General features: G+C 56.9%; 1 protein-coding gene across 5 annotated transcripts in view; it reads right to left on the bottom strand.

Annotated features, from left to right (window-relative positions):
• Positions 1 to 23,600, bottom strand: part of CHD5 (chromodomain helicase DNA binding protein 5) — a 60,637-nt gene extending 37,037 nt beyond the window's left edge. For 4 of the 5 annotated variants that reach the window (XM_084786853.1, XM_084786855.1, XM_084786857.1 and 1 more), the window contains exons 1-6: positions 23,377 to 23,600; positions 13,082 to 13,206; positions 6,105 to 6,284; positions 3,339 to 3,457; positions 2,679 to 2,917; positions 1,318 to 1,439 (exon numbers count right to left, since the gene is read on the bottom strand). In XM_084786853.1, coding sequence (XP_084642979.1) covers positions 1,318 to 1,439; positions 2,679 to 2,917; positions 3,339 to 3,457; positions 6,105 to 6,284; positions 13,082 to 13,206; positions 23,377 to 23,455 — 864 coding nt within the window. In that variant the 5' untranslated portion in view covers positions 23,456 to 23,600. Of the gene's footprint in view, positions 1 to 1,317; positions 1,440 to 2,678; positions 2,918 to 3,338; positions 3,458 to 6,104; positions 6,285 to 13,081; positions 13,207 to 20,650; positions 20,751 to 23,376 lie in introns of those variants that run through there. The other variant, XM_084786856.1, reaches the window with a different exon arrangement.
• Positions 23,601 to 24,705: the final 1,105 nt, after the last annotated feature.

The raw sequence follows: 24,705 nt of genomic DNA, 5'->3' as shown, positions 1-24,705 counted from the left end.
CCACACTGTAGGCAGCAGCGGCTGCAGCCAAGATCTGCAGTTGGCTTAGATGGAGCTACCTGGCTGGAGTCTAGGCCAGATCGGCCCTTGGAAGAGTCCAGTCTACACCTATAAATGGGGAAACTGAGGCCCAGTCTGTAAGTACACAAACTGGGAGAGGGGTTGCAGGGCTTGCCTCAGTAAGCTCGGGGTGGTGGGGGATGAATGTGGCACACTGTCTTGCTCAAAACAGCCCTCCCCTTGCCCCTTGCACACACAAGCACACTCACCAAGGAACCCTTTCTCCCTGTCCCCTTCTCTGTCTCACACACAGACACACACTGAGAAAGTATTCTCCTCCCCCATACCCCACATGTACACACATGTACATACATGTACACACATGCACATTCACATACACATTTGCACACACTCACTGAGGAACCCTTCTCTCCCTCCTCACATACACACAAACACACACATATGTACACACATGCACACACACGTATGCACACACATGCACACAGACACACACACTCATCGAGGAACCCTTCTCTCCACCCTCACACACACATATGCACACACATGCACACACATATGCGCGCACACACACGCACAGACACATGCACACACACTCACCGAGGAACCCTTCTCTCCACCCTCACACATGTATACACATGCACGCACACACATGCACACAGACACACATGCACACACACTCACCGAGGAACCCTTCTCTCCACTTTCTCTCTCACACACACACATGCATGCACACACACATATGCACACACATGCATAGACACATATTCGCACACACCAAGGAACCCTTCTCTCCACCCTCACATACACACATATGCACACACACACACAGACACACACACACACTCACCAAGGAACCCTTCTCTCCACCCTCACACACACACACACACACACACACACACATACACACATGCACACAGACACACATGCACACACACTCACCAAGGAACCCTTCTCTCCACCCTCACACACACACACACACACACACACACATACACACATGCACACAGACACACATGCACACACACTCACCAAGGAACCCTTCTTCCACCCTCACACACATGCACACACACACACACACACACACACACACACACACTCACCAAGGAACCCTTCTCTCCACCCTCACACACACATGCATGCACACACATGCACACAGACACACATGCACACACACTCACCGAGGAACCCTTCTCTCCACCCTCACACACACACACACACACACACACACACACACACACATACACACACACACACACACACACACATGCACACAGACACACACGCACACACACTCACCGAGGAACCTTTCTTCCTCTTGTTGATCCCTCCAAAGCGGAACTTGAGCCCCGCCATCCGCTTGCCCCTGCCCTTCTTCTTGGAGTCTTTGGCGCCTTTGTTCTTCTTCCTCACTCCAGGCCCTGGACACCATGATGAGGGCTGCCATGACCAACACTGCACCTGATGGCCCGTTTCTCCCCACCACCTCGCTGAGCCCCCGAGGCCCCAGTAAGGAGCTGGTCACGTGTGCCAGATGAGAGACTGGGGGACCAAGAGGCAGAGCTCTTGCTAAGGTTACACAGGAAGTGATGAGGCAAAGACAAGCCTGACTCAAGCTGGCTGTCATGGCCACCATGCCGGTGGCCTGCTATGGACACTTAGAAGTCTGTCTACTTGGGAACAGCCTCTACAGCATCTGGTCAAAGTCCTCCTTGGCTTCCATGCCAGCAGGGGCTACTCCTGAAGCAACAGCGCCCACCTGTGACCCATGCCTGGCCCCCTCGAGAGTCACCCTGGCACCAAGAGCCAGCCCACCAGCTTCCCAAACCGCAGGGTCGAGGTACCGGCCGTGGCTGCCCTGGGTGGGTGGGGCACAGGGGTAGGGCACCAGAAGCACCTGGCCCATGGCACTCACCCACCAGGCACTCTCTCAGACATGACATGGGGGTGCCAGGCATGATGCTTAGCGCTGTCCTACATGCCAAAACTCTGTGGCTCTGACACACGGTCCCCAGACTCCTCTCAGCCCATCAAGTCCCACATCAGAACACTAAGAAGATCAGCGCCCCTAGCCTCTCAGAAGTCAGGACTCCCGCACAGGCTGCGGACTGCTCCTCCCAAGCAGAAGGCCCTGCTTGCCCTCCCGGCCCAGGCCTCTCTGCGCTGAGTCAGACCAGACCTGGGGCTCGGTGCTGTCTTCCAGCCCTGTCAGACTCACTCCTGTGAGGTCCTTCTGCAGGGACTCGACACAGAAAGGCCCTGAAGCAGGTGGTGCTCACAGGAGAGGATGGTCAGGCTAACCCAAGACTGACTCAAACTTGTTTCAGTCCAGGGCTGGAACAACTCTGCTCTGTGGGCTCCCACCTCCGTGCCCTCAGGGGGGCGGAGCTGAGGATGGGCTAGGGTAACTCCATGCTGTGGACCACCCCTCCCGCCCTCCATGCCCACAGTGTGGGGGCAGTTAGCCAGATGTTAACTCCCAAAGATTCCCCCCAAAACTCCTCTGCTTCCCCACCCTCCCCAATAACTAACAGGGCAGAAGCTGTGACAGGGCGAGTCAGCCTGAGGTCATCCATAAGGGGAGCCCCTAGCTGCCCTGTAGGATCAGGAGAGGCAGCCCTGCCAGACGGGGCTCGGCACCCCCTCGCCCACAGCCTTACCTTTGCCCTCTTTGGTCTTGGCCTTGCGGATGGGCAGAGGCTGGGGCACCTGCTGGGGACTGATGGCCAACGGAGGAGAGATGGTCACAGTCTCCACGGCGGCAGCCACAGCCGCCGCAGCCGCTGCTGCTGAGCTACCCTTGAACGGGTTGTTGGCACTGAATTCTCGCCACTTGGCCCCCAAGACCGTCATCATTTTGGACATGGGAATCTTCGGGTTCTTCTTGGCAATAAGTGGCCTGCGGGGGAGAGACAGGAAGGTGAGGGAGGACCAGCCTCTCTTTCTCTCTCTCATACCTGTGAGGCGTGGCTACCCCTACAGTCCTGGCTAGAGAAACTGGGCACAAAGTGGGGCAAGGAAAAAAACAAAGATGAGACCAGAGCACCCTCTAATATGGCTCCTGCTGTGTCTCCATCTAGGCTGCAGCCCAGAGACGGGCCTATGGCGGGCCATGCCCCACAGATGGATCCAGGAGAGGGCCTGTGAGGACCCAACCAACTGCTATGCTAAATCCTGGCCCCAGGTCAGTGGTTGCTCTGATAGTCCTCATGCACTCAGGAGTCCCAGCTGCCTCTCTGTTAACCTTCCCTCACTCAGCAGCCCTCAGGTAAGCACAAACCCCAGGGTCACCCAGCCACAGCATCCAGCCCCTGGCCCACCGGAGGAACTGGCTGAAGGCCTTGTAGTTGGTCAGTGTGTGGTAGTCTTCCTCCGAAAACAGGTAGTCCACATCATCCAGGCTCCACTCAGCCATGAGCTGTGCCGAGGACTTGGGCTCCTGCAGAGATACGGCCAGGGCTGGATCAGAGGTGGGGTAGCGGGGGGGGGGGGGGAGCGGGGAGGGCCTTCTGACCTGCCTCCTTGCTCTGGGAAAGGAGAAAGGAGTAAGGGAGGCAGTCTGGAAGGTAAGAACACGCTCTCACCTGGCACCGGCACGCCATAAGCCACGCCTCCCCATCCCACCAGCGGCATGTATCAGATGCCGCCAGCACACAGGAGGATGCTACGAGCTTTAATGTCTAGACAGGGTAACGGGGTTCACTCCTGTTTCTCCAAAAAGTGAAAAAGCAAACAACTGGGCCAAACAGGCCAGAGGCAAAGAGCAGGCTGCTCTGGTAAGAGGGAAGCCCTGGAGGCTGCAACGGGTTGACAAAGCTATAGCAATGGCCCCGCAAAAGGCAGAGCTTAAGTCCCCCAGCCTCTTCCCAGACGTGGTGCTCAGAAACATGTGTGACATCCCGTAGGGCCCCCATGAGCTCTCAACATGGTCATCGTAGGGGTCTGAAAGCTAAAGGACCAGGTGGCTGGCTGCATGGCCCCTGGTGGGCCGGGGTCACATGAAGTGCTGGCTATGGATGAGGTCTTGTTCTCAGTTCTTGAGACGGGGTCTCTCTACCTAGCCCTGGCTGTCCCAGAACTCGAAATGTAGACCAGGCTGGCCTTGAACTCAGATCTATAGAACCTCTTGTGTCTTGTATGGATGCAACACCTGCCAATTAAAAAAATATATATGGCATAGAGCCAGGTTATGTGAGATTCAGCCAGCCAGATGTGAGGTAGACGGACACATGGTGCCTGAGCTGAGGTAACTGGCCATGTGGCAGAACAGAGATCAGTATAAATGAGTTATTTTAAGTTAAATGAGCTAGTCAGAGAAGAGCCTAGCAATATGGCCTAGGTCCCTTACAACACAGATCCTCCTGCCTCTACCTCCCAAATGCTGGGACTAAAGATATTTGCTATTATGCCCAGTTATTTTTAATTTATTTCTTTTTATGATATGAATGCTTTGCCTGTGTATGTCTATGTACCATATGTGTACCTGGTGCCGGTGGAGCCCAGAAAAAGGCATCAGATCCCCCTGACACTAAAATTACAATTCTGAGCCACCTTTGGGTACTGGGTTTTGAACCCAGGTCCTCTGGAAGAGCAGCCAGCGCTCTTAAGCACTGAGCCATCTCTCCAGCCTCCTGATGTGTCGGCTCTAACTGTGGCTCTGTCGGACACCATCAGGGAGAGGTAGACAAATTAGTTCGCCTTTCTGCCTCCCTCTCCTCACTCTGCCTCACAGAGAATTAGCATAGGTTAATTGTGCCTGAGAAAGGGACATGCAACCCAGACACCTTCCTACTCGCCCTGTATCCTGCCCTCCCAGGTAATCTTGAACTGCCCCAGCCAGCCCAGCCTTCACCCGTTAAGCAATACGCACACACTTTTCTAGGCCACAGTGTCTGACCAGCCGGGGGACACAGACCCCCATCTACAGAAGAGGAGAAATAAATGCTTACAGCCTTGGGTGATGCCACTGAATGTCACACAGGGCCCCATCTCTGCCCCAACCCCTCCAGGACCCTTAGGAGCCGACCTTCTGCTCCTGCAGTGAAAGGCCACCCACTGCAAACACTCCCTGGGTCCCCAGCACCTATGCCCCAGAAATAGCCTGCAAAGCAAGAGGGCTTAGGAACCTGGTTCCATGAGGGAGGGGCACCTTCCCATAGCCAACCTGCCCTCTCAGACACACCCGGCCATTCCTGGAGACACCTCTAGGAAACACAGACGCGAGCGATGATGGATGTTGACAGCGAATCCTAAACAGCTCCTGGAAGCAATTTCTCAAAACTGGTCCCCCAGGGCTATTACCAGTCACAGCTGATTCACAACACACCCACCAGTGACTAATGGGACCACACGGGGTGTCAGGACACCCCCAAATAAGCGCTGCTCCCGCAGCTCTCCAGTACTCAATCATGCATAGCAGTCGGCTGCCCAACAGTGACTGTGCTCACACACTATTCCTGGGGAGACAAGGCTGCCCACCCACACCTCACAACGCAGGGGGGTGGCCTCAGCTCAACTGTAACGCCTTGAGCTGCTTTCCACGTTCTTGACTAAAGGTGTTCATGCCCAAAGGGCAGCCAGGGCCATCTTTACAGCCACAGCCACGCGGCTCCGAAGTCCACTGAGAGACTGCAGGGACGCCCGTGTGGGCAGAACTGCAGAGTGCGCCAAGTACCCAGGCAGGGCCGGGCCACCCAGGACTGTCCAGCAGGTGCTAGTGCCAAAGATCCCATCTGTTGTTTTAACTTCCCCCAAATTGCTCCTAGCAAGAGGTTCCTGAGACCAAGCTTGAGTTCACGGTACCTAGCGTCCTCTCCAGAAACAGCTGCACGCTCGCTCGGGCGGGCAAAGCTGTTGCCAAGAGCAGTAGCCCTTGTCGGTCAGCAAGACACTGCACTGCCGCCACCACAGACTCCCGAGTTCTCCCCGTGTGGCTGAGACTTCTGGCTGCAGGCCCCTGGCGACCCCCGTGGTCCGACATCCGCGGGGCGGGGGCGGGGCGGGGGCGGGGGCGGAGCGGGGGCGGGGCCTCCCTGACTGGGGCTCCGAGGACGTCTCCATCCTCCGGCCCTGGCCCCGGCAGTTACCTTCAGGCATCCATCATCGTTATCGTCCTCGTCCTCGTCCCTCCTTTTCCGCTTGGCTTTCTTCTCCTTCTTCTCCTTCACCTTCTTTTTCTTCTTCTTGGTGGGAGAGTAGTCACTCCCTTCGCTCTCTGACTTCTCTTCCAGATCCCCCTCATTTTCCGACAGGTCGTCATTGCTCCCCTGGGAGAGAAAGGGGAACGGTGAGGGTGCCAGACGCCCCCAGAATGCCAGGCACCCGGGGCAGCAAAGGCCCTGGCTAAGTTGGCCAGGCGCCATCTTTCTTCACCCATAGTGCACTGGTGTGCGGGCGCGAGCAGAGGTGACAGAATGGTGAGGTGACCTGAGGTGGAACTAGACTTCTGCAGGCAGGTGATGTGTGGCTTCAGGGCAAGCTCAGCGTCTGCTCGGGTCAGAGTGGGTTTTGGGGGAGCGTGATGGGCACCGCACCCCAGGGTCTCCCGGTAGACACCATGATGGCCAAAGTCAAAACAAGAGGAGCCGACCCATCCACCAGTACCCGCCGTGCACCCTCCAGCCTGTGGATGGAACCTGTGATTAAGGAATGAACCGAGGGCCAGGCCTCCAGAGACAGCCACGGTCCAAGCCTGTCTCCAGCACGGCCACTCCACCTCCACGACAGAAAAGGTAAATTAGGCAGCTCTTAAGATTGACTCGATTTCAGTTTCCTGTCTGTACAGGCAAATGGGCCATTTATATGGAGATGAGGGTGTTAAGAGTCGAAGCAAACCCGCCAGAAAGATGCTGTCCCTGAAAGGAAATGGTTTGCCAGTGGCGTGGAGGTGAGCGGCCAGAGTCGTGCCCTTCCCTACGCGGGTCTGCAGGGACAGGCTGGCACCATCACCACGATTGCCAGCTCAGGGCCTGTCACCCTCATGATTGCTGTGAGATATCTTCGAGGTGAGCAAAAACAGGCACGAGAAGAGATGGAGAGAGCCGAAGATGTGGAGAATGAGCTATGAAAACAACAGTCGGGGAGAGAGACGGAAGAAGAAAAAAGCAAGAAAAAGGGAAAGGAGATGAGGAGAGGCAAAGGGAGGAAGGGGCGACAGGGTGTGCCTGGAGAATCCTGGGGGCCCCCTCAGCCAGCGGAGGATGTCCAGTTAGGCACGTCCCATCGCATAGGCAAGGCTGGACGTGTCGCCGAAGCAGCTTCTCCTGGCAGTGCATCTGGGGGGACCGCACCCACATGCTGTCCTGGACACTCAGCTCAATCTGCCTTATAGGAAGCTCTTGAGCCTGCCATCCGCTAGCCGTGCCCTCGCCACATCTGCACACAGCAAGGCCTCTCTGCTCTCCCAGCATACTGACCCTGGCCTGGACCCAAAGCCAGCTCCCAGCTCCCAGGTCCCGCAGCTGGCAGTGACATGGAGCCCCGAAGCCACAGCTCCGAGGCTATGGTATGGGAAAGTGAGAGGCAGAGAGAAACATCCGCTTCCCCAGTCCCTCTCTCCATAACAGCAACCGGTCAGCTCTCTGAAAACATGTCCAAGAGATCCAAGAGCCCCAGCCCTTGCCCCAAAGAGTACAGATGAGAGTTAGAGGGCCCATACACTTCAGCACCACAGACAGCAGCTGCAGCCTGCCCCAGAGAGGGACCCGTACTGACTCCACCACACAGGCTCACCCACCATCCAGGGTGAGCATTTGCGTGGTCCTGCCCGTGGGTCTTCGCTAGCCTGGGGACATGTTCAAGTCATTGTAACAACTTGAACTTCCAGTCTCTCATCTGCACGATGACGTGAGGACCTGGGGAGACTGTGCACACAGAGGCCCTGACGTGAGGACAGCCAGGCTCAGAGACGGGGGTGGCACAGCACAGCAGAGCCAGTTGACCATGAGGTGTCCTGTCTCTCTCCCACAGGCCACTTATTGCCAAGAAGAACCTGGAGATTCCTCCACGTCTGAAATGATTACTGTCTTGGGGCCAAGTGGTGAGAATTTAGACCAGAGTGTATTCAGAACCACAGACGCAGCCGGGGCAGCACAGGGTGTGGGGGTTGGAACACGCCTTTAATCCCAGCACTCGGGAGGCAGAGGCAGGTGGGTCGATGTGAGTTCGAGGCCAGCCTGGTCTACAGAGTGAGTCCAGGACAGCCAGAGCTGTTACACAGAGAAAACCTGTCTCGGAAAAAAACAAAAACAAAAACAAAAACAGAGCCACAGATTCCCTTCACTCCTGATACAACCAGATCACACCCAGGCAAAGGCTTCTTCCTGCGACAACACCCCCATGGCTTGGTAAGCAGGGATACAGCGAAGGTAACTGTCCGACTTCCTTGCACAGTGACAGGACCAAAGCCAGCAACATGGGTCATGACGGTATGGGTGACAGTATGGGTAGACAACATGACTGTGACCTGGTAGCTGGCCTGAGCATCTACTGGGAAGACACTGCAATTGCGTGTTCAGGGGAGGCCACAAGTGGCCAGCACAGCTTGGAGCATGGGCACAGAGGGAGCGCAGACAACAGAGAGCAGGAGGGAGGCACCTGGAGGCAGCAGCCTGGGCAGAGCACTGATGGGGGCGGAGCCAAAGTACATCCAGAGCAGTTAGGGGGTGGGGCCAAAGTACACTCCAGAGCTAATAGGGGCGGGACCAAAGTACACTCCAGAGCTGATGGGGGGGCAGAGCCAAAGTACATCCAGAGCTGATAGGGGGCAGAGCCAAAGTCCATCCAGAGCAGTTATGGGCAGAGCCAACGTATACTCCAGAGCTGATGGGGGCGGAGGCAAAGTACACTCCAGAGTAAAAGGGCAGTGGACAGAGCTGGAGCCCTGCCAAAACAGACCTCAGGCTTTGATGCTCCTTTTCTCCACCCGTCCACCAAAGCATAGGCAAGATGCCCCGCTCTTATTCCACCCACGAGGAGAGAAGTCTCTGACCTCCAGCCCCGAGCCCCAAGCCCCAAGCCTGTCTCTCTTCTCCTCTGCCCTGCCTCTTCCCAGTGAAGCCAGCATAGCCTGGGTCACCCCATGACAGTGGAGTGCAGGATGGGTTGGTCTCCCGGCAGAACCCATGTCAGCTGTTCCCGCACTTCCACTCCTGGGCCTCCTCCTCCCCCTGACACACATCATAAAAACATCTTGCCTCACGGAGAAGATGGTGAGGGGGGAATGCTGCGAGTGGATCTGAAAAAGCATCCATGGAAGGAGCTGTCGGCAGGACCTGGGGAGACTAATGACACTGGAAAGAAGGGAAAAGCCAAGACCGAGAGGAGGAAGGGCCACTCGGTGTCTCTGAACTTATTAGGGCACACACCTTTAATCCCAACACTTAGGATGCAAAGGAAGCAGACATCTCTGAGGTTGAGGTCAGCCTGGTTTATACACCAAATTCCAGGCCATCTACTGAGACCCTGCTCTAAGAAAGAAGTTTATATGCCGGGCTTGGTGGCGCACGCCTTTAATCCCAGCACTCAGGAGGCAGAGGCGGGCAGATCGCTGTGAGTTCGAGGCCAGCCTGGTCTACAAAGTGAGTCCAGGACAGCCAAGGCTAACACAGAGAGACCCTGTCTTGAAAAACCAAAAAAAAAAAAAAAAAAAAAAAAAAAAGAAAGAAAGAAAGAAAGAAGTTTACTGGGGGCGGAAGGGTATGAGGAGGTGGGCCACACCCCCATTCAGGAAGGAGACACAGACCACTAAGTGCCTGAGAAAGCTCACAGGCTGACCTGTGGTCTGAGGGCAACAGAAGCACGCTCAGGCTGCGACAGTCAGAGCGACAGCTGGGCCTGGGACCTCGGCACCGTCCTTCGTGAAGACGGTCCTGGGTGTGACTGTCAAATGGAGCGCTCCAGGATGTGAGGGGACACATGCAAAACACCTCAGGTGCCACACCCAGGTCTCTGCTCAGCCCCCCTTTGCCTGGTGAGGGCACAGCACACCAGCCACAGCTAGTGGGGACCCCAAGTAGACAGTCCAGCAGCACCCTTTCTCCTTGCCCACGCCCCAGTGTCTGAATCCATTCCTCCTGTCTCTCCCCTCCCTTCTATGCCCAGAACACACATCATATCTCCCGGGGCCGGGGGGGGGGGGGGGGGGGGCAGGGAGAGGGGGGGCCACGAAGCATTCAGACTCAAAGGAGTTGGTCATTCTCGACTTGGGGTCCTTCAAGACTGAGAGAGGGAAAAAGGGAAGAATGAAATATGAGCCTTTCCCATTCACCAGTGTTATAAACAGTTATAATTTAGCACTGAATAATTGGTTGCTATGGCAACCGCTGCAGTACAGGTTGAAATCAGTTCTCCCTCCTGCGCTCCGGTCTGACAGGGAGTTTCATCTACATATGCTCAGGTTCCGGCTGCAGCCCGGTTATTTTATGTAAATCAGGAGGCATGCTTGCTGCTTGCCTGTGCCCCCACCCAAACCGCTGCTTAGAGCCCACCTGCTCCGGCCCCCTCTGAGGCTCACACCGCAGTCACCTGGTGGGGTTGAGGGAGGAAGCAGATTCCCACACCCGTGATCTGGGGCTGCGGGGTGGGTGGGCAGACAGATCTTCCGCTCTTTGTAAATAGCATGCTATAGACTGCCACTCCCCCACCCCCAGATCCTGCAGCTGATGAGAGCCAAGCGCTCGCGGATGAATAAAGAGAGGGGGCTCCCCTGGCCCGAAGGTCACCTCCTCTTCTGGAAACCTTGCCTATCCCGATGTTCCTCTCTTTTAAGGAAGCAGTACTGCATCTCATGAGAGACAACAGGGGCCAAAGGAGGGGATGGAAGGGAGGGAGACGAGATAGGGGAGGGGAGATAGGAGAGAGAGGGAGAGAGAGAGAGAGAGAGAGAGAGAGGGAGAGAGAGAGAGAGATTAATAAGGCAGAGAAAGGAAGCGCAGGCCAGAGGAAGAGCCAGTGTGTGAGACTGAAGACAGAACCGGAGGAAAACAGCACAGAAAAAAACAAACACGTCCTCAGGAAAAAGAGAGCAAGAGACCCAAGCCAACTGGAAAGAATACCTGTGACTGTGGTCCCAGAAATAGGTACAAAAAGAAAGAAACAGCCTCCCTTGCCCTTAAAGGCTACCAGGCCCTCCAGCCCACACCCTCTCCACCTGCAGCCTCCTTCCTAGCCAGAGCCACGACAGCCCTGTGGCCAGGAAGGAGTGAGAAAAAGGACAGCCCTGCTTAGAACGGAGGCTCCCTGGGCGCCCCTGTTCGCGCTAACATCTGAGATGGTCCCAGCCTATGGCCTGACATTGGAGAGCAAGTGGAGAGCAAGTGTCATCAGCCATGAGGCCGAGGACCAGAGTCCCCCAGAGCTGAGAATAGTGACAACAACAGATTGGGACTTCAACCAGAAAGTCTGAGCACCTGATTCCCAGGGCCTCACAGTCCAGAACCTCTCTACTGCCCAGTCAGGGACAGATCTGCAGGGCCAAGGGTCATTGTCAGGAGGGGACGCTGGCTTGAAGCAGGAGCTGGATCCCAGAACCTCTTCAACAAGGAGTTCTCCTAATCCAGGACTCTCACATCTTGCCCCTGTGTCCTCTCTGGATAATGGGACAGAGAGCTTCGTGACACCTTGAGGAAAGCCTTAGAGTATAGATGGGTCTGTGACCCAGAACCCTCAGCAAGCTGCTTCCTTCCTTCCTTCGTGCTGGGGACAGCTACAGACTTGCCCTGCAGTAAAGGGTGGGTGTTCTGGGAGGAGACAGACACATTAGTCCCAGACATCACACCAGACTACACACAGCCATGACAGGCACAGAGTCAGCTGAGAGTCAAAAAGACTTCAGGAGAACAAAGGCTGGTACACACGCACGCACGCACACACATGCACGCATGCATGCATGCACACAAGAAATCAGACAAAGATGCAAAGCAAGAAATGGCTGGGGTGAGCTAGAAGAGGCCACTGAGGACCTTGGCCAGGGGGTTGCCATGTATTGCTGAGGGAACCCTTAGGCCAAGCTGTTTTCATACGCCCGGACGAGACACTGAGACAAGAAGAGAAAACACACAGGCTGCAGGTCCCCCTACAATGCCCTGGATCCCCTCCACAGCTGTCCCTCACTTGCTGGGTCTGACGTGTTCCCAACACAGGAGAAATGGAAAGAGGACACAGTTGAGACACAGGAGGGCAGTAGCTCTCACCTACCCTTCCCCATCACTTTCTCCCCATGAGGGCCTCTTTGCTTCTGTCCCCTGGCCTGCATTCTGAAGACCCAGGAAGGCCATCTCAAAGCCTTGCAGTGTCTTGTTTTTACTAAGGGACGAGCAAGAGGCCCTCACTGCCTTCGGGGGGACCCCCGAGCACCTCTACCCTCCCTCACTTATAAGGAGAGGTGTGTCCCCCCCACCCTCCTGACAGGGCTGCCTGGAGATGCGGGAGGGGCGAAGACAGAACTTAGCTGAGTCTTGCCCAAGTGAGAAAGACTTCAAGCTACATGCCTGCCTCAGTTTCCCAACCCCACCGATTTCCAAGGCTTATCCCAGAGATGAAGTGAGCCAACATGACACACATTGGAGGTATTCTGTCAGCAAGCATGCCACCCCGCCTCTGCATCCTTGAGTCACAACTGCTCCTATACAGAGATCCCAGAACCAGGAAGTAAAGAACAGGACTGTTAACATAAAAAAAAAAAAAAAAAAAAAAAAAAAAAAAAAAAAACGAGCACACACAGCCAATCCCTCCTCACTTTTTCTGCACTCAAGTGTTTCTCTGAGTTTCTCTGCACTCAGTGGGATTCGCTGAGGAGACAGAGGCTCCTGCAGAGCAGCCAAAGAGAGGGCAGACTGCGCTGGGGCCAAGGGCCAGCCTGGGGCTACAGTGTGAGGCAGTGCAGCCAGCCAGCCAGTGACAGTGTCATGGTGTTCCAGCTCGGGACAGAAAGACAGCTGACCCTCCAACCTTCAGAAACAGAACGTGTCCTTGTCATCCCAGGGGCGTTTCTGCATGACACCTCCATGAGGGTCTGCGTGCAATTCAAGGCTCGCCCCCTGCCCCCCAAGTGGCTCGCTCTCACCTCTTTCTTCTTCCGTTTCCCCTTAGACTTGTTCTCTTTCGGCTTCTTCGGCTTCTTCTTTGGAAGGCTCACGGGCTCTGCAGGGAAGAAGTCCTCAAACGCTTCAAGGCCACCGTCTTCTTCTTCTGCAGGGAGAAGGGGCAGGGGTCACCTTCAGGGTCTCTCATCCAGAACCAGAGACATAGCCATGGGACCCCCACACACACCACCAGAATCCAACCATGCCAGATCACAGCCATGTGACCACAGTCCTAGGCCAAGCGACAACAGTGGCATCTACACAGGTGGACAGCACAGGCCACCTCTCATTGCTGGACTTTCTTCCCTCCTCTCTAAGAAGGGATAATAATCACCCAGTCCCGACTCCAAACACGAAAGCAAGTGTCTAACCTGGTGTCCTTACTGACCTGGGGGAGACGCAGCCTCATGGGACACCAAAGTCATCCCTAACTGGCCCAGGAGGAGCTAAGTAAGGCCTGCCCTTGCCTCCAGAGGTTCAAGTACAGCTGAGATGTGACGCGTGGATATAAGACAACAAGAGTCCCATCAGCCACAGGGGTCCTACACTGGGGTCAGTGTAGGAGAGATAAACATGTTTTTCTGTTGACCCCAAGTGTGGGATTGGGGCCAGACGTGGGTAGCGCACGCCTTTAATCCCAGCACTCGGGAGGCAGAGGCAAGCGGATCGATGTGAGTCCAAGGCCAGCCTGGTCTACAAAGCAAGTCCAGGACAGCCGAGGCTACACAGAGAAACCCAGTCTTGAGAAAACAAAGCAAAACAAAACAAAAACCAAGTGTGGGATGGAGAGCAGACTAGTGAGAGAACACGATGTTTATCCCCTTAGAAGTCGAACCACTTCGTTGGGGAGCTTGGATGTTGCCAGCTGAAAAACATCCTAGCAGAGACTCTGAGAGGAAATATATATATATATGAGCCCAAAACAAGAGGCTTAAGAGCGAGGACTTGGGATTGTTTTAGCTGTTCATCCCTGAACTTCAAGAGTCGCTCCTAGAGAGAACTGCTCCAGGGAAAGCTTCAAGGCTTTGGACTCCAGCTGAGGCTTCAGGTTCTGGTTGCTCCAGGTTCTAGAAGCAACTTTGATGGGATTGCTGGTTTGCTGAAATCCTGCTGATTACGCCAGGAGAATCGTTAATTGGAACTGATATCCTTAAGGTTTCAATATTGTTTTCTTTAATCACCTCCTATTGTTTGGGTTAGTCGGGTTGTAAGGCTTGTGTAATAAGTTCATAATAAAATGTAGTTAAGAAAATTGAGCCTACAGGTCGGCATTACCAATCAGCCACGGGCTTGATAGAATTTCCTCTTTGTTGCTGTTGTTTGAGGCAGGGTTTCTCTGTGTAGCCCTGACTGTCCTGGAACTTGCTTTGTAGACCAGAATGGCCTTGAACTCAACTCAGAGCTCTGCCTGCCTCTGCCTCCCAGTGCTGGGATTAAAGGCGTGCGCCACCTCGCCCAGAACTTCCTGTTAATGCGGGATTCCAGACGACACTGCTCCCTGCCCAGCAGGAAATCGGTACCCACGCCCAAACTAGATGCACAGGGCTAGCAGGATGCCAGGTCCACCCCACATGCGGGATTTCAGAAGTTGCTCATGAATCCCAAATTTCCTCATTAGCTTCAAGGATTTCAGGGTAAAGCCAGACACTGGCTGAGCATGCATTGGGGGAGATCTTGCTAGCCACCCAGTGGAGCCAAACCGGGGCACTTATGGTGCAGTAAGAAATCCTGTCTGGGGCGTGGTGGCGCACGCCTTTAATCCCAGCACTCGGGAGGCAGAGGCAGGCAGATCGCTGTGAGTTCGAGGCCAGCCATATCTACAAAGTGAGTCCAGGATGGCCAAGGCGACACAGAGAAACCCTGTCTCAAAAAAAACAAAAAAAAAAAAAAAAGAAAAAGAAAAAGAAAAAGAAATCCTGTGTGACCCAGGCGTGTGGTGGTGCATGCCTATAATCCCAACACTCTGAGAGGCAGAGGCAGGCAGAGCTCTGTAGCCAGGGCTACACTGAGAAACACTGTCAAAGAAGAAGAAGAGGAGGAGGAGGAGGAAGAAGAGAAAGAGGAGGAAGAAGAAGAGGAGGTGGAGGAGGAAGAGGAAGAAGAAGAAGAAGAAGATGATGATGATGATGATGATGATCCTGTCTGAAGGTAACAAGGCCGAGAGTGATCGAGAAAGCATCATGTCTTCCTCTGGCCTCCGTGTTTGTGTGCACCCACACACTCGGGTGTACACACCACATACAAGGCTTGTTTTTTGTTTTTGCTTTTTTAAGGAAACTCCAAGAGGAAGGAAGGTGGGCTTAGGGGCTGGGGTCATTAAAAAGGTGGCCAGTCTGTCCCCAGCTCACCTTCAACCTAGAAGAGACTTCCACGGTACTGGGGGACATGGTCAGCTGGAGTGTGACGCCTACCCACTGGGGAAATCTAAGGCAAGACGGCATTCCCGTGCACTGGACATGACCTGAGAGGTGAGGTGGTGAGGGTCATCGCAGACACGGCAGTAAGAACCAAACCACCCAGAGTGGACCAGATGGCCACGCAGAGGCCAAAGGAGAGGGAGATGGCCATCCAGAGGGGCAAAGGAGGCTTCCAGAATAATGCAGCTCCAAAGGCCCGACGACTTCGCCAGCCCACAACCTGGATGTCCTGGCAGATGCCTCCTGTCCTGGCCTCATGTACTGTGCACAGTGAGTGTCTAGGGGTGACCCAAGGAATAAAGGCTTTGCTTTGCGTGTGTCCACAGAGAGGCAACACCCATCCCTCCGGCCCCACACAAGCCTACCTGCCAGGCTCTCTTGAGGCCCAGAGTCCCATGGGAGGAAGACATGTTCCCACTGGGTTTCTGTAGCTCCCTATATATACCCAGAGGCTGACCTCAGTCACACATACCCCACCTGCAGAGGGCAATCCGTGGCCCCAGCAGCTAAGAAGATGCCCCTGCTGACCCCTGCATAGTCAATCTGCACATGTAGAGCCTCCCACAGGAACGAGGCACCCCTCGGCACCAGGCCCCCATCCAAGGAACAAGCCCTGCCTGCCTGCCAGCACAGCTCCCCGGAGTCTCCAGAGCAGGGATGGAGTGCGCCAAAGATCCAGCCCCTCCCTACTGTAAGATTGGGAACCCAGAGAAGCAGCCAGCAAACAGAGGAGGAGGAGGCGGCAGGCTGCAGGCAGCACCGGGAGGCGGCCTGAGTAGTCCAAACGCTGGTCATCCCTGAAGGACTACCACAGTACATGCTAAGCTACAGAGATAGGCAATGCTGAGGCAGGGTCCATTGGGGGGGGTACATGGGGGGGGGTACAGCCGATGTGGGGTTGTGGCAAGACTCCAGAGCACAGGGGCGTGGGCAATGGGGCGGGTTCCTGACTTGGGCTTATGTGGGCCAGGAATCCAAGCTGAGGCCAGGCAGGTGTTACTGGAAGTCAACCCTCTGTTCCTCTGAGCTCCCGATGTGCCAGAGGCAGAGAAAATCTGCAGAGGCCCACAGTGTGGTCTGGGAGTCGAGGCGCCTCAGCAGCAGCACTGAGGGACGGCAGGAGGCCAGGCTAGGGTGGCCAGTGGGATACCCATCCACACCTGGGCACTCTCCCAGCACCACAGGCACCACCCAGACAGAGGCGCCCATCCCCTGGTTACGTATGTAACCAGTTATGTAACAGGCTCCAAGCTGATGCAATCTCAAGGGGACCTTCTCCCTCCTGCCTGCTCTGGGCAGTCCTCTGTCTCCACCCAGCAGGGGAATCCCCAGACTTAGGAAGCCAGCCCAGCACATATACCCTCAGCTGATCAGCTGAAGAGATGCTGCAAGGCGGGGGAGGGGGGCTGTGCACAGGTGGCTAAGAATGTTCTAGAAGGAACCCTGTGTTCTACCCGTGGATACAGAAGAGGGCAAGAAGGAATCCTGAACGTAGACCCCATGTTTATGTACAGACCACCCTCCTCCTCTTCCACAAGGCGGCCATATAGCCCAAGGCTGCCTGTTTAATAAAAATAAAAATAAAGAAATAAAAATTTACCCCAAGGAAATTTCCAGAGCCCTCACATGAGGATGGGGACCCAACTATGACCACGCCTACCTCAAGCAGGCACTTCCTGTCCCCACATCACTTCTGGTAGTCCTGAGGACACCTCAAGCCTGGCCCTCTGTGACACTGGATCCTACCCTACCACCCCATACAACCAGTCCTCACTGGCACTTCCAGCCCTCGCTTCCCACATGGACCACATCCCCCTCTTCATCAACAGGTCCTGGCCCTTCTAAACTCAAGCTTGAAAGTCACCCACCCCTCAAGCAACCCCACCACCAGCCACACCCAAGTCTCAGGCTTGTGCCTTCAGCCCAGTTCCTCCCTCCCACAGCCCTATCCACCAGGGGCAGGTCAGAGGCTGGCTTTAGAACAAAGCCCATGTGGCCAGTGGGGGGCGAGGGGGCGCAGGATTCTACTACCCTGGAGTGAGGGGACCAGAGTGGGGGCAGCCGGCCCATAAAACAGTTTGTCCTGCCAATCCTCAGCCCCTGGAGGCTCGCCCCATTGCTCTTCTGGCCTGCCTGGCTGTACCCTCCTCAAACACCAGCCCTGCCCTGGCCCAGGCCCCATGGCTCCATCGATCCCAGCCAGCTATAATTAGGACCATTAGCTTGGTAACTCCTCACATCTTACGTGGCCCCAGTCAGAGCAGGCCTGAGGAGCAGCAAGAAAGGGCTACTTCCGAGACGTGGGGTCGGGGTCAGCAGGAAGATGAAGGACAGAGTGAGTGTGGGGACAGAAAGTGGCAAGGGAAGGCACAGGCTCTCTGCCAGGCCCTTGTTAGCTGGCGACACACACACACACACACACACACACACACACACACACACACACACACGAGCAGGCCTATGTTCTCCAGCCACAGCTGGGGGAGCTGGGTGACCCTTCCCAGCAGTGGCGCTGAGCCAGGTATGGCAGCACAGGCTGCTAATCTCAGCACTCCACAGTCCGAGGAAGGGTTGTGGCAAAGTTCAAAGACATCCCGGGCTACATAGCAAGACCTTGTCTCAATAAAACAAGAAGACGCTGCAATGTCCCCACCCCCACCCCCGTTTACAAATGAGACTCTGAGGGCCCCACCACCCACCCATATCTCAGTCCCTGCCACTGTCAGGGACTACAGCCATGTGGCAACCCAGGCCACAGGCACATGCTGGTTGGTATGGGAGCGGTCCCCTAGCTCCACCCTCCAGGCCTTGGAATGCCCAGAACCCAGCATTTCAGCAGTATACCCTTGTGTACCAAGCTCATGACTGTACCCCAGGACCCAGGCTAAGGCCAATTCTGGATCAGTTGTTCACAGAGCCTGAGAGATTGGGGAGGGGGTCAGGATAGATCTAGGAACCAACACCCAGGGTGCAGCCCTGCCAGGCTCCAGGCCCCGCCTCCTCTGAGGAAGACCAAGCCTCCAGGAAGCTTTTCCAACAGGGCTGTGGTAGGAGCTGGGACAAGGCCTCCATCACCAATGTCTGAGGAGAACAAGTCGGTCAAAGATGGGGACCCAGCTCAGTCCACCACCCTTCCCAGAATGCAGGGAATAGGGGCTCCTCCTGTTTCCAACCCCCCCCCAAGCCCATCTCTCAGCAGGGAACAGGGCCACCTAGTGGTCAGGAAGAAGGCCAGAGAGGCCCAAGGGCTTCAAACCAACCACCACTGCCTCTTCCTGGCCAGTGACCAAAGGCCTGCCCACACTGCAGCCTTCCTCCTGGGCAGTAGAGAGATGCAGAGTTGTGGACACATGGCCTCCTTCGCTGGGCAGCTTGGCAGTGCAAAACCCAGGAGAGTCACAGGGTGGAGGAACACTAGGGCCAGGACTTCTGGATACCGGGAAGCCTAAACTAAAGTCCTCATTCATCTCTGGACCTCCCCCACCCCATCCCCCACCCTATCCCCCACCCCATCCCCCACCCCATCCCCCACCCCATCCCCCACCCCATCCCCCACCCTATCCCCCACCCCATCCCCCACCCCATCCCCACCCCATCCCCCACCCTATCCCCCACCCCATCCCCCACCCCCACTGTGGCACAGGCCCCCCAGCCAATCCAGAGCAGGGCTACCGCCCAAGGGGCGATTAATAATTTATTTATGACATTTAACAAAACCCAGACATCACCTCATTGGCATCTCATAAAAGAAAGTGGCAGTCCTGAGAGCGAGAGGAGGAGAGGGGCCGAAGAGGCTCCTTTTTTTGTTTTGTTTTTGTTTGTTTGTTTTTTCAAGACAGGGTCTCTCTTTGTAGCCTTGGCTGTCCTGGACTCACTTTGTAGACCAGGCTGGCCTGGAACTCACATCGATCCACCTGCCTCTGCCTCCCCAGTGCTGGGATTAAAGGCGTGCGCTACCACAGGCCGGCTACGAGGAGGCTCTTATCCTAAGTGCCTGGGAGCTGGGATAGCGAGCACAGCCCGGGGAAGCAGGCAGAAGCCCCGTCAGGGGCAGGGCGTGGGCGAATGGGAAGAAAGCGGCAAGGATTGTAAGACATGGAAAACGCTGGAGGCGCGGGAAGAGAGATGGGGCGAGAGAGGCAGAGATGCCACACTGAGCAGATCAAGCCTGGCAGTGGGGACAGAGCAAGAGGAAGACCCAGGGAGGAGAAGGAGATAAAGACAGAATTACAGACTTCTCTGCAAGAGCCCCCCAGAAGCCCTGACAAGATGGCGCACACCTCTAATCCCAGCATTCGGAAGGCAGAGGCAAGAGGATCTTTGTGAGTTTAAGGCCAGCCTGGCCTAGATAGAGAGTTCCAGAACAGCCAGGTCTGCACAGCAAGGCCTTGCCTCAGAGAAAGCGCTCCCAGAAAGTTAGACAACATGCACTCACTCCTCAGTACCTGACTCGAAGGTGTTTGAGAAATCCGCGTTGAGAAGGCGGACGAATAGATGGAAGGAAATCGGATGGGAGTCGGGGTAGATGGGCAGAAATGAGTTTAGTGGGCAAACCATGATGGGTGGCTGGATGGGTGCAAGCGGAAATGGAGGGTGCATGGATGGACCACTTGTACGTGGATAGACGGATGGTGGGATGGATGATGGATGGACGGAGAAGAATGGAAAGATGGTAGGTGAACGGTGTGTGTCAGATAGCTGGCAGACGGATGGCTGGATGACAGGATGGCTCATTGGCTGGTACTGTGGACTGATAATTAGGTGATTGAGTGGGTGTTGGATACAGTCAGGCTCCCGGGAACATCCCTACTCCAAATTGGCAGGGGGTGGGGGGTGGGGAGGTGGGGGGTGGCGGCTTACAAAGCACAGGCCCTTGGGAATCATGGCAGTGGTTCTCTCGTCACCTCCAAACCTAAGAAACCTACAATGCTCACACAGATAGATCTGAAGGGTGGATGGAGGTGGGGACCAGGCTGGTCCCCCAGGACCAGACCTACCCAGCCTAAAGAGTGGCCGGGCCCAGCTTGACAGTGACTGAGAGGGGACTGGGCCAGCCAGGCAGGGAGACCTGCAGCCCAGCAGAGCCCACCTCAGGTGTCTCACTCCCAGCCATCCTCCAACCCGGGTACCTACTAGAGGAGAGTGCAAGTCCCAGAAACATGTCCTCAGGGAGGCGGGGCAGCCATCCATCCCCTTTGGATGGTGCTAACTGCACCTGCCGTGGTTTGCTATGGATCTGTGATGCGCTGGGCACTATGACCTGAATGTTCTATCTATACCATCTTACGAGGCCTCACAATAGCCTTCTGTGAGGTAGGTGGTGCTGGACTCATTCTACAAGTGGGGACACTGAGGCACGGGGTGGAGGGGGGGTTGTCCGAAGACCACAGGACTAGCAAGAACAGTGTTGGGATGTAAGGCCTCCTCCACCCACCCAGCTCTTTCTTAAGTCCCCCCCCCTTTGACCAGCACACTCCCGTGGGACTCCTGCAGCTGCGAACCTCTGAGCCAGCAGAGGTGGGAGCCCGCTCCACTTTCCTCCTCACAGCAGGCCCACTTGCCCACTAGAGAGAACTGGCCGGGGCCAAGCCCAGCTGCTGAGGGTTGCGCAGGAGTGTGAAGGCTTGCAACACCAGTTCCTCCCATCTGGCTGGGGGTTGGGGAGGGTCTAGGAAGCCACTTTCATGAAGGTCTACCCAACACTGCAGAGGACCATGAGAGGTGGCTAGCTACTGGGCCAGGCGGCCAACACTGCAGAGAGACATGAGGACTAGGATAGAAATGTCCCCACCTTCAAGGGACCAGGGATGACCTAGAGACTCCTCACTATTACACACACAGTCTTTTGGGTACCCTCACTTTCAGGTGTCAGTCCAGATTGTAGTTAAGGGACCCCACTTGGGGGGTGGGTAGGGGGTGGGGGGGTGGGGACCGACAGAAAAGAATAACAAGGTTCTGGAGAACAGGGAGCAAATAACCCCTAGAAATGGGTCTGAGAGTCCGTGGTGAGGATGAAAGAAGGCACCCCCATAATGCACTGGACCCACATGGACAGAACTTGTGAGAAAAAGGACAGAAGGGGTCAAGCAAAGGTCAAAGCCAGGGCCCAAGGACAGGACAGCACCTGCAGTGTTCCATAGAGAAATACTGTGGGGCACCAGGTGTCAGAGGCCAGTGAGGCGACGCGTGAACAAAGAGCGCTGGGAAGGATGGATGGGCCACAGGGTCCGGTTCTAAGCAGGGAAGGTCACTGACCAATGCTTGGGAAGTTCCGGCGAGGGCCTACGGGAGGGGACAGAAACTTAGACCAGGGACCTGGAAAGGTACTGGAGCCCCCAGAAGGCTCCAGGGGCAAAGCAGTCAGAGCAGTTGATAGACAGCACCCAGAATTCCTGGCGGGAGAGACAGGAGCAGGTGTCTCCTCTGTATGGCTTTGGAAGAGCTCCTGAAGGGCCCAGAGAGACATTCTCTCCAACCTGCAGGGAGGTAGGGGTGGGGGGAGGGGGGCAGGAGGCGGGAGGGGTGGGTAGGAAGAAGACTGGATCAAGATCCAACCCCTACAGCCCAACAGTGAAGTCGGGAGCCCCACCATCGAGGGGGCACCCAAGACTTCATCAAGCCCTACGCTTTCAGGCAAGCAAGGTCAGGCAGGAAGGAGAAGGGGACACTGTTGGGTAACTCGAGTCCCAGAACCAGAACGGGGCCTGTTGATACACACACTGTCCATCGCCCCTGTCGATGCCACAAAAGGCCACGCCCCAACCACCACCAGGGATCTTGGAAGAGCCAGGCTCCTAAGTAGAAAATAGCCACAGGTTTCTCTACATACGCTTGACCTTAGTGTTTCCTTCTGAGAGAGAGGGTCTGGTTGCTTCAGCCTAGGATTTAGGGGTCAACTACTGGAAACCATACCCCTGCACACCTGACCCCATGGAAGGCTCTTGGCCTGGCTGAAAGGGGAGGGGCTGGGCAGCAGGTTCCTGCAGGGGGCCCCAGGACAGCTTTAAATCCCCTAAACAAGCTGGTCAGCAGAAGAGGAGGCTGGGGGGCAGGGGGTGTGGCCCCTGGTGAAGATACCAAAGGGCCCGGGAGGTGCTGCTCTCTCCTGCAGAGCAGGAGCTGGGGTGCGAGTGTGTGATATAGTCCCACCCACGGGGATGTAGATTCCTGGGGAAAGGAGGCCCTTCTGGCCTCTCACAAGTCCCTCCGAAGTCCAGGAGGAGCCATGGACTTGGGAAGCTGCGAAGTGATACCCCTCAGAAGGGAGAGAGGGCCGCTGACAGGGTGAGGCCCTGCCAAGACAGGAGCAGTTAACTGAAGAATCCTGCAAGGTAACCCCTGAGGCACAAACACCATGGAGGCTGAATTCGGAGAGGCAACTGGCAAGGGCAGGGGCGGTGGCCCTGGGGCACCAGGCCCACGGGCAAGGGGGCAGGGTGGACTGGGAACCGGCGGGCGCTAGCGCGCATAGCACACCGGGCGGCCTGGGCAAAGTGCTGGGAAGCGACTGTCAGGCACCGGGAGTCGGAGCCCGCGCGCCACGGGTTTGGGTATCGCCAGCTCCCCACGCGCGGCCCGTCCTCGCCCCGCCCGCAGCGCGCGCTTCCCGCCGCCTTCAAGGGCACGCGGGCTGACCCCGGCGGCGCCGCGCCCCCTTCCCGCCCCGCAGCTCGCTCAGGCCCCCGCCGCGGGCTCTCCCGGGGAGGGGGGGTCCCCTGCGCACCCCGCCCCGAGCGCCGCGCCCCGGAGCTCGCCAGTCCGGCGCCCTTGGCCAGCGCGGCGCCAGCGAGGCGGGAACGCAGCCCGCAGTCCCGCGCCAATCCCGCGCCCTGGGCCGGCAGGTCCCCGCGCCCTCTCACCTGACATCTCCTCCTCGTTCTCCATCTGCTCCGCGAACAGCCGCGGCAGCTCCTCCTCGGTGCCCAGCGGGCCCCGCATGCCCGGCGCGGGGGGGGAGGGGAGGTGGGCGCCCCCCTCCCGCCGGGCGCGGTGCCAGCCTTAACCCGTGAGCTGCCGGACGGACCCGCGCGGCGGGCGAGGCGGTCTCGGCGAGAAGATGGCGGCCGCCCGCCCCCCCGCCCCCCCAAACCTCCACCCCCCCGTGTCGACCCCGCAAGCTCTCGGCCGCCTCTGCCCGCACCCGCCAAGCCCGGGCCGCTCCGCCCACCGCGCCCCGCAGCGCGAGTCCCGCAGCCGGCCGAGGGTGGCGGCGGCAGCGCCCGCGGCACGGCGGCACGGCGGGGGGGCGGCACACATGCCCGGATTGTGACGTCCAGTCTGGTTGCTGTGGCAACCCCATCCCATCGTTCCGCCAGCGCGACTAGTTAACAGCAGAGAACAAGTTGCGGGGACTAGTCTTGAGCAGTCTGGCGAGGCAGCGGGGTTGAGGGTCCGCGGGGGTTCAGGGAGCGGTCAAGGCGCCCGTCGGTCCCCGAGACACGACGGCCAAGCTGGCTGCGGGGGGCTCGATGGCCCAGGCGCAGGAGGTGGCGAGGCAGTGCTACCCGAGCAAGCGAGCGAGAGCGCCCCAGGCAGGGCCAGCCGTCGCCACCCTGCCCTCGAAGGCACTTGGGCCGGAGAGGCAGGGAGGTGATCCACATGCTGCCCCGGACTCACCCCACCTCGGTTTCGGGCTACCCCCTTTCAAAAGAGAAGTAGAAGAAAACGTGTCCCGCACTTAAGGGTCACTCTGGTAACTGGGTGTGATTTATCCGGATAAATCCATGGCTTCCCGCCAACCACGTGTCCTCTTTCCAAACACCCCTTTGGGCCGTGACCAGCTCAAACACATCCAGGTCCCTGGGGCTCTGCGTGGTCTGTGCTCCGGACTGCCACTCAGGACACCTGTCGCCTAGCGGAAGGGTTGGCGGCTGCCAGCCCGGCTTGTTAAAGGTGAAGCTGGATGCCGGAGCCCCGGGGAGCAAGACTGGAATTTTAAACGAGTGCTTTCAGCCTGGTGCAGCCAAGTCTTGCCGGCAACTTTTAAGAACACAAGTTGTGAGGGGCCAGCAGGAGGCCTCCGGCCGACCGGTCCCACAAAGTCCAGTAAAGTGAGGGTCACCCTTTTGCTATGCCTCTGGCCACACTCTGAGGGAATGGATCTCACTGTACCAGCGAGCGGGGGCCTGACCTGCCTGACCTGGGAGGACCACAAATCCTCTGGCCTGAGCTGAGCTCTCACAGGACAC

The sequence above is a fragment of the Acomys minous genome (assembly GCF_964271855.1).
Source record: "Acomys minous genome assembly, chromosome: 6".
NCBI lineage: Eukaryota > Metazoa > Chordata > Mammalia > Rodentia > Muridae > Acomys > Acomys minous.
Note: the sequence above shows the minus strand (reverse complement) of the source record. Positions and strands in the feature narration are given on the sequence as shown.